The sequence below is a fragment of the Cicer arietinum genome, chromosome 5, assembly GCF_000331145.2.
Source record: "Cicer arietinum cultivar CDC Frontier isolate Library 1 chromosome 5, Cicar.CDCFrontier_v2.0, whole genome shotgun sequence".
Taxonomy (NCBI): Eukaryota; Viridiplantae; Streptophyta; class Magnoliopsida; order Fabales; family Fabaceae; genus Cicer; species Cicer arietinum.
Genome location: NC_021164.2, coordinates 49,396,833 through 49,410,787, shown reverse-complemented (window position 1 = coordinate 49,410,787; position 13,955 = coordinate 49,396,833). Strand labels below are relative to the sequence as shown.

At 32.1% G+C, this 13,955-nt stretch overlaps 1 protein-coding gene across 1 annotated transcript; it reads left to right on the top strand.

Annotated features, from left to right (window-relative positions):
- Positions 1-3,904: 3,904 nt before the first annotated feature.
- LOC140920491 (uncharacterized) lies at positions 3,905-13,640 on the top strand. The gene is made up of 3 exons (XM_073368774.1): positions 3,905-4,048; positions 12,260-12,364; positions 12,459-13,640. The coding sequence occupies exons 1-3, from the start codon at positions 3,905-3,907 to the stop codon at positions 13,398-13,400; spliced, it is 1,191 nt and encodes a 396-aa protein (XP_073224875.1). The 3' UTR covers positions 13,401-13,640.
- Positions 13,641-13,955: the final 315 nt, after the last annotated feature.

Sequence of the window (13,955 nt, the reverse complement as noted above, 5' to 3'; positions counted from 1 at the left end):
AAAAAAAAAAAAAAAAAAAAATATATATATATATATATATATATATATATATATATATATATATATATATATATATATAAAGTAATAAATAAAGTAAAAAGATTTGAATCTAATATAATAATCACGAGGTCGCAATGTAATGAATTAAATTTTTTATTTTAAATTTTAAATGTGAACTTATTAAGTTACTTACAATATTTAAAATATGTTTAGTGTAATTTCTTGGTATATATTTACTTTAAAATTTCTAGCTCCTTTTTATCATGCTACACCAAAGGAAAATGATATTTGTTAAATTCCAATAATTGACATGTTATTTTTATTAAAATGTTCCTTCATAGTAAATAAATTAGTATTATTATTTCATACAAAATGTTTAATATCTTATCAATAAAATTTTATTTGTCAAAAATCCAATTAAATTTTACTCACAAATCTCTAATTGATATATCATAATAGATATATCATGTTTGTTATATTGTTTTATTTTTAGGTTATATTTAAAGGTGGTAAAATAGATGGATTGAATGTATATGAATTTGAATTGTGATGAATTCATCAAAATAATTCATTAATCCATTTACGATTCAACTATAACTTCTTAAAAAAATTCAATTCAATAAATCCATTAAAAATAAAATCCATCTAATTCATCCTCTTATTCCCTCTTAAAAAAAAAAGAGTGACATTTTATCCAACTTAATCTTCATTTAGGCTCAACACTACCTAACCAACAATTTCTGTATACTCACTAATAATAACAGAAAGGAATACCGAATCCCTAGCCACCATCACCTTCACACCTATCCAAAGCTTAGAACTTATTTTTCTTGTGAACATCTTTGTGGGACTTAGAGCTTTGTACTAGGAAGAAAAGCGGTCAAGGTTAGGACTTTTTCCCACACAAATTATAGTTAGACCATTGGTTGGATGACATAAAATAAATAATTGTGATTACTTATCTTTTAAAATGAATTAATGTAGACTAATGGATTAAAATAATAAAACCTTAATTTTTTTGTTGGGATTGATTTGTAATATATGACTTATATGAAGTAAACTATTGAATTTTATGTTATGTGTGATAAAGTTGTAGTTTTATGATAAATATGAAATAAAGTTTGGATTTTTACCTTATATGTGATAAAGTTTTATCTTTTATGATGTATATGAGTTGGAGTTTGAACTTTCTTGTTATATATGTTAACGTGTTAATTTTTATGGCATATATGACATCAAGTTTCGATTTTTATGTATATGTGGTGAAAGTTATAATTTTTATTATTATTTGTCTATGAATATGTGATACTCATGTTAAAGATGTGTGGTATCTGATCTTAGTGATATGTGAATAAAGTGATAAGTTTAAAAAGTGATTTTGAATGCTTATGACATGATTCTTAGTGGGCGGTGTGGAAATATATCTCTTTGATAACATATTATCATGTTATGCATCTTCGTGCGAGTTGCCTTAGTGGCAGATTTGTTTTCCCCATTGGTATCTTTTTGTGTGGAAGTTACCTTAGTGAGAGATTTATATTCGGATCATATAGTTTTAGGAGCATGTATTATGCATATATTATGATATTCAATTTACCGGTTTGCACATTTTTTCTTTTAAAATGAAAGTTATTACTTTTATATGTTTTGTGTTATTCTTCTATATGTTTAGTTTTTGTTTGATGTGAATGATAGAAAAAAAAAATGACCCTTACAACAACATTTTAGGTACAATGAGTTCAAGGAGATTCAAGAGTAGTTAATGAGTATTGATGTGCGGCGAACGTGGGGGTATAAATAAGGTTTTTTCAAGATAGCCTTGTAATAATAGAATTCCCGCAATGTTTCTAAGTTTTTTTTAATCTTTTGTCAACAACTTTTAAAATGCACTATAATTCTAAAAATACAGAAGTGGGTTCCTTCTGTTAGGAATAATTGTTTTTACTTTGTTTTAGTTTTTGAATAAACATTTTCTTAATGATATTAAATAACATAGTTGTTACTAATTATATAAATAAATAAATAAATAAATGTTAAGTATTCTTACACACAAAACAAAGTTTGTCGTAAATTTTTCTAAGCGATGAGTATTTTTAAGTAATGTCTTGGATTAAAAATCTGAAGCGTTACATTTTGGTATCATAGCAATAATTCTCGGACTTTGAGGGTGGAACGCTTCATGTTTGTAGCATTATTTTAAATGTTGCTTGTGTTAATTGTTTGTTTTTCTTATTATTGGATTTTTATTGATATTTTAAATTCTTATTAGAGCATCTCCAACGGTAGAAAAATAAGTTCGTCCACCAGTGTGTAGTTACGTAAAATTCTGTTGATGGCGAGTTCACTGTTGGAGATGTGTCAAGCTGTCATCACGGTTCTCTCAAGAAGGAACGGTACTTTCATCACGGTACTTTCATCACAGTTACCTTTTTTTGTTGTTAATTTACGAATAATAATAAATATATGACTGTTAGTGGTGGGTCTTATTTAATGAAACCGTGAGTTCATCGTTGGAGTAAAAAATGAATGAATTATTTCAAGATGATGTGGCATGATGGACCCCATTTAATAAACTCATATTGAGTTCACTGTTGGAGATGCTCTTATGTGTCATTAATTATGTTAATTGTTTTATTTTCTAATTATTTGATTTTCTTAAGTACATAAACTTCTATTATGTATCATTAATTGTATAACTTCCTTGAATTTGTGTGATTAAATATATGTCTTAAATTCTTGGTATTTGAAAATAGTTTTAATTTGATTCAATGCAGTAATTGTTTTTGATTTAATGACGTTATAACGTTATGAATTTACTACTCGTGATTTGAATTTCTTTTTAAATAATTATTTGTATTTTATGAATTTAATACCCGTGATTTAATGACATTATGAATTTCCTACTACGATGTTACGAATTTACTACTCATAATTTGATTTTTTTTAATTGTTTGTATGTTATGAATTTAATACTATTGATTTAATGACGTTATGAATTTACTACTATGATGTTACAAATTTACTACTGATAATTTGATTTTTTTTTAATTGTTTTGTATGTTATGAATTTAATACTCGTGATGTAATGACGTCGTGAATTTACTACTATGACGTTACGAATTTAAACTCATGATTTGAATTTTTTTTATTTATTGTTTATATGTTATGAATTTAATACTTGTGATTTAATTTGACGTTATGTGATAATTGTTTGTACATTTATGGCATTATCAATTAATTCCCATGATTTGATTTTTTTTTTTAATTTAAAATTATAAAATGAGAATTTTGTTATTTTGCTATACTGTGTAATTATTACATATTGATTTAGATTGATTTGATTTGAAAATATATAATAATTAATTGGTCTCCACTTTAACGACGTTATTAATTAGGCCAATTAAATTATAATGATTATGAATATTCCTTAATTACTTAATTTGTGTTATGATCTAAGTTTTTGTAATAAAGACAATGCTTTAAACCTCTAACCTATATAAAATTTTAGAATTCCCATAATAGAAGGGAAGGGTAACACCATAAAAAGTTGGATTAACGGAATTCTGACTAAGGAAAGACTTGGTTATTAAGTGGTCCGTTGACCCGCCTCTCTTTCCTGAAAACCCCTCTAGTACATGACTTATCGTGTAACCTAGACCTATTGTCCCCATAATAGAAAGGAAATGTAATACCGTAAAAAGTTGTATTAGCGGGATTCTGGCTAAGGAAAGAGTTGGTTATTAAGTGGTCTGTTGACCCACCTCTCTTTCCTAAGAACCCCTCTAGTACATGACTTACTATGCGACCTGAACCTACTATATAGTAGTGGATCAAATATTTCCTTACGACCCTAAGGTTACAATTAAATCATAGTGTTATCATAATTAGATAATTTGTAGGAAGTATGGCTCATCGCGCAACCCGATCATTTCCCCAAAGAGGAAGTGGCATTACTAAAGTAATCCACGCCATGAATGCAATGGCCCAACAAGCTGCAATTCAGGCTCAACTTAATGCGCAGAGAGACCACAGGGAGGAAGCATCGAATGCAACGATAGGATTTACCATATTTATTATTTTATCGTTCGTTTCAAAAGTTTTTAAAATCATATAAATACAATTCAACCAAGTATCAAATCTATTTTAAAACAATTAAACACATGTTTATATTGTTGTCTAATAAATTCTTGACAAACCTAGAATGTTCTTGCTTTTGGGTTTGATGGAACACGTGAATAAGTGTGAGAATAGGTTGTCACATGTCTGGTACTGTTCTAAATCAGAATTATGCTGATTTTTTTTTTGCAAAATAATGTAAGTATAGTTTACTGACGCCTTTGCTCACAACTCATCAATCTGGTCATCATTATGAAGGTTGTTTTCCTACTTTAGGCATTCAACTAGAGTTCTAGGCTTGACCATTGATTTTGAGTAGTCTTGATACTCTTTAACTTGTGGTTTGGATTGTGAAAAATGATATGTTTTTAATTTTTTTTCTTTAAAAGATAATAACCATAATGTTCTTTTATAAAACTAAAACGTTCTTGGTTCTGTGTTGTATGGGACACGTGCACAAAATATTTAATAGTTGTTTAGTATCAGTCCTTTGTTACATAGGCATGTTGAGCTTTCTACAAAAAGTGCAGCAGCAATGTCTAATCGTCCTTACAATCATTTCTCATAGCTCATCAATCTGGAGATTAATCTGGTCATTGATCTTGAGCTTTCTACAACTTGTTTTTTGGGCTTGATAATAGTTTTTAGTAGTCTTGATATTGTTTTATCTTGAAGTTTGAACTATGGAGAATGATTTGTTTTAATTGGGCTTACTTGCAATTTTAGTACCTCTATTTTTACTGATTCACGAAATTGGTCCCCCTATTTTAAAAGTTGATAATTTTGGTCATTCCCTCTGATTTTTTAACTAAAAGATGATGACGTGAGATATTTTAAATAAAGTGACATATGATAGGATGATGTAGAATTATTAATACCTATGAAATTGAAATAAAACGTCGTAAAAATTTAGATTTTAACTTCAGAAATTTTTCATATTTTTAATTTAATTAATGACATATGAATAATTAATGTACTAGATGATTCTATTTTATAAAATTGTATATCACGTCATTAAAAATATGTCAAACCGCCGTTTTTTAGTTTAAAAATACGAGAAATCACTACAAGAAAAACACCATTTTGTGGCCGAATAAAACCCTCACAAATTAGTGACCGAAAAAGCCCTCACAAATGTCAAAATTGAAATTGGTCTTTATTTGTGGCTGAAAAAGCCCTCACAAATTTTTAAATATTTAACTGGAATTTGTGGCTGCCTAAGCCCTCACAAAATCACAACATTGTGATTTTGTGAGGGCTCACAAAGGAACGCGCACGTGGCATTTGTGGCTGCAAAGGCCGCCACAAAGGAACGCGCACGTGGCATTTGTGGCTGCAAAGGCCGCCACAAAGGAACGCGCACGTGGCATTTGTGGCTGCAAAGGCCGCCACAAAGGAACGCGCACGTGGCATTTGTGGCTGCAAAGGCCGCCACAAAGGAACGCGCACGTGGCATTTGTGGCTGCAAAGGCCGCCACAAAGGAACGCGCACGTGGCATTTGTGGCTGCAAAGGCCGCCACAAAGGAACGCGCACGTGGCATTTGTGGCTGCAAAGGCCGCCACAAAGGAACGCGCACGTGGCATTTGTGGCTGCAAAGGCCGCCACAAAGGAACGCGCACGTGGCATTTGTGGCTGCAAAGGCCGCCACAAAGGAACGCGCACGTGGCATTTGTGGCTGCAAAGGCCGCCACAAAGGAACGCGCACGTGGCATTTGTGGCTGCAAAGGCCGCCACAAAGGAACGCGCACGTGGCATTTGTGGCTGCAAAGGCCGCCACAAAGGAACGCGCACGTGGCATTTGTGGCTGCAAAGGCCGCCACAAAGGAACGCGCACGTGGCATTTGTGGCTGCAAAGGCCGCCACAAAGGAACGCGCACGTGGCATTTGTGGCTGCAAAGGCCGCCACAAAGGAACGCGCACGTGGCATTTGTGGCTGCAAAGGCCGCCACAAAGGAACGCGCACGTGGCATTTGTGGCTGCAAAGGCCGCCACAAAGGAGGCCCAATCCAGCTGGATTTTGTGGCCGCTTAGGCCGTCACAAAGGATTGTACCGTTGGCATTACTGGCGGCAAAGGCCGCCACAAATGGAGGCCCAATTACTGGCGGAAAAGGCCGTCACAAAGCATTTTACCGTTAGAATTACTGGCGGCAAAAGCCGCCACAAATGGCATTATAGCCGTTGGCTTTTCTGGCCGCCCAGGCCGCCACAAATATCAATATATCCGTTGGCATTGTGGCTGCTTTAGCCGCCACAAATGCTCAACCTGAATCTATATATATTTTTCTCCCCTCCTCCTTCATTTTTTCACATCCAACTTCTCTCTACAACCTCATTCTAACCATTCTCTCCTCCTTCTCTCTACACAAAATTACTCTTAAGCTTCATTTAAATTTGGTAAGTATAATTATATTATATATGTAGTTTTATAATTTTATTTTTTAATTTGATATAACTAATTAATGTTATTGATTTTTATTTTTACAGTGCTTGTTAATTATTTCGAAGACTTGCAAGCATATCGTACGTGAGTGAAAGCTTGAAGTCAGACGCTACTCGGCATCAAGTTAGTATTTTATATATTTTAAATTTAGATTAGTAAATATATATATTATTTTTAAAATATAGATTAGTAATATTTATATTTAGATTAGTTTTATAAATTTATTTTTAAAAAAATAGAAATGATGTTGTTTACATATTAATATATGATAAATTAAAGTTTCAAACCACGGTTAAAATATATTAGTTTTAATATAATTATTATTTAAAAAAACATTATTAAAATTGATGATATTATTATTTTTTGTTATAAATAAGTCTTGATTATTAGTCTTGATTTTTAAAAAAACATCATTTAAAATTTTATATAGGTTTATATATATTTATTGTATTGATATATATAATTTATTGTATTGATATATATATTATATTGATAATAATATATTATATATTATTGTATTGTATTGATAATAATATATTATATTGTATTGATATATATATATAATTTTATTTCGGTTTATATATATTTATTGTATTGGTAATAATATATTATATTGTGTGCAGATGCATGCTCCCCTAATTGACATATAAATATGTCAAAATTTATATATAATGCTTTTGAAAAATAAAGCAATTAATATATAAAACATCGATATATATATAAATATATATGCACATAATTTATATATTTATTTAATTTTTAGAATAAACATATACATATATATATACACACACACACACACACACACACAGATATATATATATATATATATATATATATATATGGATTTATACCGTAGTTGGATGTACGATAGGAATTTTCCTGGAAGAAAGGGTCTTAAACAACGTTTTGCTAACAAGGTTGAAGACTTTCTGAATTTTGCGAGAGTGCAACAAATTGTCCAAGATGAAGGGGGAATGAGATGTCCATGTTGTTTATGTCGATGTAGACGGTTTAAAAGTGAAGATGAAATAAGAGTGCATTTGTATGCAGATGGATTTATGCCTAACTACTGGATTTGGACTAATCATGGAGAAGAGTCTCCAGCGGCGCCTAATACTAGTACATCTATGGAGAATTATAACACAGGTCCTTCAAGTAGTACTACCATGTTAGGTATAGATTATTATAACTATCAACACTTTGAGGCGATGAATGATATGATCTCGGATGCTGTTGGGGTTAATTTGTCATTCAATGAAGATCAATATGACGATACCGATGGACTTCCCAATGAAGAAGCTCAGAGATTTTATGGTCTTTTGAAAGAGACAAATAAACCGTTGTTTGAAGGTTCTTCAAACTCAAAGTTATCAATGTGTATTAGACTATTAGGTCTAAAGTCTCAATTTCATGTTCCTGATTTAGCTTTGGATTTCATGACTAAAATGATGCTAGATGCAACACCTGTTAGAGATGGTTTGCCGCAAAGTTATTATGATGCGAAACGGTTAGTGTCAAAGTTAGGATTAGGTGTCAAGAGGATTGATTGTTGTGTTAAAGGTTGCATGTTGTATTATGACAATGAATTTGGTATGAATGATGCTAACTTAGTTGAATGCAAATTTTGTCAACAACCAAGGTATCACCAAAGGAATAACTCTAGGGTAAGTAGGGGAAAATCAATTCCAAGGAAAGCAATGTTTTACCTACCTATTGTATCAAGATTGCAGAGATTGTTTGCATCAATACAAACTGCAGGAAATATGACGTGGCATTATGAGAATAGAAGAAATTCAAGCGAGTTGCGACATCCGTCTGATGGTCAGGCATGGAAACACTTTGATCAAATGCATCCTGATTTTGCGTCAGATCCACGCAATGTAAGACTTGGATTATCCTCAGATGGATTTACGTCGTACATACAAGCATCGTCTACTCCTTATTCTTGTTGGCCGGTTATTGTTACTCCTTACAATCTTCCTCCTAATATGTGTATGTCTAAACCTTATATGTTCTTAGCTGCTGTGATACCAGGTCCTTCTAATCCTACAACTGGTATTGATATTTTTTTACAACCTTTGATTGACGATTTGAAGAGGTTGTGGAATGGTGTCTTGACATATGATATTGCTCGGAGAGAAAATTTTATGATGAGAGCTGCATTGATGTGGACCATTAATGATTTCCCCGCTTATGGGATGTTGTCAGGATGGGGCACCCATGGTAAATTAGCTTGTCCTATTTGTATGGAAGATACAAAAGCATTTACTTTAAAATTTGGCGGGAAAGCATCGTGGTTTGACTCGCATCGTAGGTTTTTACCTGCTGATCATGCATTTAGAAGGAACAAAGCTGCATTTATGAAGGGCTATGCAGAAAGTCTAGGACCACCGCTTAAGTTGACATCAGAACAAGTTTGGAATAAAGTAAAAGATATGCCAAAGGTACATGTTGTTAATGGTGTGGCCTGTAAACCACAAGGTTATGGACAATGGCACAATTGGACAAAAAGATGTATTTTTTGGGATCTACCGTATTGGAAAGATAATCTTTTGAGACATAATCTCGATGTAATGCATATTGAGAAAAATTTCTTTGACAACATATTTAATACTGTGATGAATGTGAAAGGAAAAACAAAAGATAATGACAAAGCCAGAAAAGACATAGGTATATATTGCAGACGACCAGATTTGTTGTTGGTGGAACAAAACGGCAAGACCCTAAAACCTCGTGCGAATTACACTTTATCTACTGATGAAGCCAAATCTGTTTATCGTTGGATCAAAGAGCTGAAGACGCCTGACGGTTATTGTTCTAATTTGGCAAGATGTGCTGATGTGGAAAATGGGAGGATGCATGGGATGAAAAGTCATGATTGTCATATATTTTTAGAGTGTTTACTTCCTATTGCCTTTAGTGCTTTACCGACACATGTATTGAACCCACTTATTGAAGTGAGTCAATATTTCAAGAATTTGTGTTCTTCAACACTCTATGATAAAGATCTCATCAAGATGGAAAATGACATTCCGATCATTCTATGTAAGTTGGAGAAAGTATTTCCTCCTGGGTTTTTTGATTCCATGGAGCATCTCTCAGTGCATCTTGCAAGTGAAGCTAGGCTTGGTGGACCAGTTCAGTATAGATGGATGTATCCATTTGAAAGGTGATATATATATACATATACTTGATTTTCAATATACTTCAACTTATATATACATGGAGCTTATTGTACATCTCTTTGTATATTATAGGTTCATGGGTTATTCAAAACGGTCGGTGAAAAACAAAGCTAGAGTTGAGGGCTCAATTTGTTCATCTTACCTTCACCGTGAAACAACACACTTTTGTTCTCATTATTTCAACAACGAAACGTTGTCACCAGTTAACGGAAGAAACGCTACTGATAGTGTTATACGTCATCCACATGCTTTATCAGTTTTTTGCTTGTCTGGTCATCATGCTGGTAGGGATTTTCCGATTTTCTGGCCAAGCGACAAAGTATTTAATGCGGCACATGTTCACGTTTTGATTAACTGCACCGAAGTTAAACCATACATTGAGTACGTTTCAAATTTCTCTTCATATTAATTATATTTAATTATATGATTAAATTGATATTCACCATATATATGGTCATCGATCAGGGCATTTTTAAATACGGGACAATCATCTGATGATATACATTCAAATTTCCCATTATGGTTTCAACAACAAGTGCATCTCGAAGAACAAACTCCTATCAACATCCACTTAAGGCACTTATCTATGGGCCCGAGTAGAAGTTTCAAAGAATGGCACACCTATTACGTCAATGGATACAAATTTCACACTGAATCTTGGACTGAAGGAAAAGAAACAATTAATAGTGGAGTTTGTATGAAAAGTGTCTCTGATAGTGGTGTAGTAGAAGATTTCTATGGCATAATTGAGCATATTTACGAAATTGACTACACGTTCCTAGATTATGCGAAAAAAGTGGTGTTGTTTTACTGTAAGTGGTTTGATCCATCTAGCAGAGGAACTAAAATAAATTTGATATCCAATACTGTAGACATTCGTATGAGCAAAAAATATCCACGGTTTGATCCATTTGCCCTGGCCCATAATGTAAGACAAGTCTATTATGTTCCTTATCCATCAACTGTCAGAAGCAAACAAGGTTGGTGTGCTGCAATCAAAACAAGACCAACGAGTGGAATCGAAGAAGTTGAAGCAGGTCAAAATGAAGAAGTTGCATTTCAAATGGATGAAATGTCAAATTTGGATCATGTGATTGGAGATGAGACTATTAGTCAACTTTGTCATGAGTCACACATTGGAGAAGAAGTTGATGAACAAGAAATAGATGAATTAGAGAATGATGAAGGCAATGACTTAATTCACTCATCAAATGACGACGACGATGATGACGAAGACGAAGACGAAGACAATTAATTAATTATATATATATGTGTGTTTCTATATCTATAATATTATATATTGTAATTGAAATGAACGACACCTTATATATATATTTTTATATTTTATATATATTTCTTTATTTATGTCAGTGTTATAATTTATTTATGTATATTTCATTATTAATTAATCTTATGTTAATTGTATACACACATATATTATATTATATATATGTATGGATATGGATATATATATATATAGACATGGCTTCAGTGTCGGGAGTAGGAGGATCAGGAGGTTCGGATGGATCGGGAGGAACAGGAACGGCGGCAATACGAGGAATATCCAAAACATCACGTGGTAAGAAAAAAGTTGCTAAACGTGTTGTTAATGACCCATCTCTCATGCCGATGCCGTCCATTGGTACTAGTGGTGGAGCTATTCCTCTATATCCGGAGGTCCCAGTAGAGCCTTATACCTTAGACGAAATAATGGATCCCGGATGTGTTGATTGCTACAACCGCATTGTCATCATTCCAGAAGGAGATGGGTATGTAAACTATGATTGATTAAATATTTCATTATTATTGCAATGTAAATACATTATTAATTTTATTAATTTATTTTTATATTTAATTTGCATATAAACTTTGAAGATATCTTCCTTTTAAATCATCTGCAAAGGCAATTGCTGAAGTCATACAAGAGAAATATAAAAAACCATGGTTGTCTTGGGGTGAGATAAAAGAGGATAAGACACCTCAAATTAGGGAAGTTGATCAGTTTTTACATTGTTTCAAAGTAAGTCATTAGATTAATTTATTTAATTACTATTTATTTATACATTTGATTAATTTACTGAATTACTAATTATATTTTTAATATTTTTTAAATTTCAACAAACAACAGACCAAATGCACTTGGAAAAGAGAGCATGATGCCGCAGTTTTGGCTTCATTTGACCATCGCTTTTCAAAGCGTCTCTCATCTATGTTGGCTTACGCACGTAATAAGGGGGAGGAAAAACGGCCTAATTGGATTGGTGAAAATGTTTGGACTGCTTTGTGGAGGAAATGGAACACAGATGCTTACAAACAGAAGAGAGAAAAAGCAAAGACTAATAGAGCATCTGAGAGGGGTACCAGTACTCATAAGGGAGGTTCCATGTCTGCTGGAGAAATTAAATATTATATGGTAATTTATTATTATTTATAATATATATCTATTAATTTATATTCAATTAATCATCACATTTCACCAACTTATAAACTTGACATTAATTTAATATTTTAGGAAAAGCAACTTGGAAGGGAGGTCACTCAGGCTGAGATACATCGCTATCTTCATGTTAATCCTGAAACAAATGAGTATACTGATGAATTATCAAAAAATATTCAGGTAATTATTATATATTAATTGTTATATATTAATTAGACCTATAAATTATTATATATTAATTATTAACTATTTTATTTTTTTATTTTTAATATAGGAACAACTTCAACAAATCATGAAAGAATGGGATGATCATCAAGCTACTCTTCCTCCTGCTCAGCGAGCTGGTCCAGTGCAGCGGAAACAATATGAGACCGCAAGTTTTATGCACATCAGTGGTGGCAAGTACAAAGGGCGTGTGCTGGGTGCCGGTAGTTTATCATCAACCTTTAAGAAAGGTCCAACCGGCTATATTCAGACTGAGACGTCTTCTTCTTATGCTAGTACGGATCGATCTCATCGTCCGTCGATAGATAATGATCTTGACCAGTTAAAGAAGCAATGGGCAAGTGAGCAAGAAGAAAAGACACAACAGCTGATACAAGCCGCAATTGATAAATTGAATGAGGAGTGGAAACAAAAGTTTCAAGAGCAGCAGCAGCAGTTTCAGCAGCAACAACAACAATTTCAACAACAACAATTTTCATTTCCTCCTGTGTTTCATCAGCAGTTCCCGCCTCGGCCTCAATACTTGCCTCAACAACCACTATTCCAGCAGCAACAAAATTACTCTCAATACTCCCAGCAGCAGCAACCGCCTCCAAATTTCCAACAGCAACACCAGGATCCTCCGAACTCTGCCTTCCAGCAAGTACAGCAGCAGCCGCCAATGTTTCAACAACAACAATATTTTCATAATTATCCGTATGTTCCGTCCTCTTCACATCAAATTCCTCAACCTCAACCAGATCATCAAACTGCATACCGACCAACTATGCCAACAGCTGGGTTGATCAGACCAGATTTAAATCAACCTCAACCAGCTAGGGCTCCTCATTCGACTAGTGGTGGTGCCATTGAAGATGAAATTCAATTTCAAACCATGATGTCTCCTCCAACACAAATTCATAATACTTTTGAGGGACTTCTTTCGTCGGGCATGGCAGGAAATAATGATGGTGTGAGTGGAGCTGATCAGAGGAATTATTATGAGGATTGATGTCATCTGAATAATTTCATAATTTATTTTTGGGTTGTATGAACACATATTAATTATGTTGTCTTAGTTAATTATTGTGTGTTTAATTTTGCGTTTGTAAGACATTATTTATAAATTTTGGGTATGTAAGACATTATTTGTTAATTTTGGAATGCATGTTTTATTTGATTTTGTGGTAATTAATTTAATTATTATTAATATTATATTTTTATATATAATATTTATTTTTATTTTAATATTTAATTTTATTTAAATTTTAATTTAATTTTAATTTTAATTTTTTTTATTTGTAATTTAAATTAATCTTTAATTATAATTATAATTTAAATATTTTATTTTAAATTTAATTTTAATTTTTAATTATATTCAGATTAGTTTATTATATATTAAATTTATTTTATAATGATATTATATTTTAAATTTAATTATAATTATAATTTAATTATAATTTTAATTTAATTACAATTTAAATATAAATTTTAAATTTATATTTATATTAATTTATTATATATAAAATTATAATACAGAATTAATTTTGAATTTAAAAAAATTAAT

Excerpts from the sequence above, each read along its gene's own strand:
- LOC140920491 (XM_073368774.1), top strand. The coding sequence starts at position 3,905 with ATGGCTCATCGCGCAACCCGATCATTTCCCCAAAGAGGAAGTGGCATT. Across the intron at positions 4,049-12,259 it reads ACAGGGAGGAAGCATCGAAT|GAAAAGCAACTTGGAAGGGA; the intron begins GCAACGATAGGA and ends TTAATATTTTAG. Across the intron at positions 12,365-12,458 it reads AATTATCAAAAAATATTCAG|GAACAACTTCAACAAATCAT; the intron begins GTAATTATTATA and ends TTTTTAATATAG.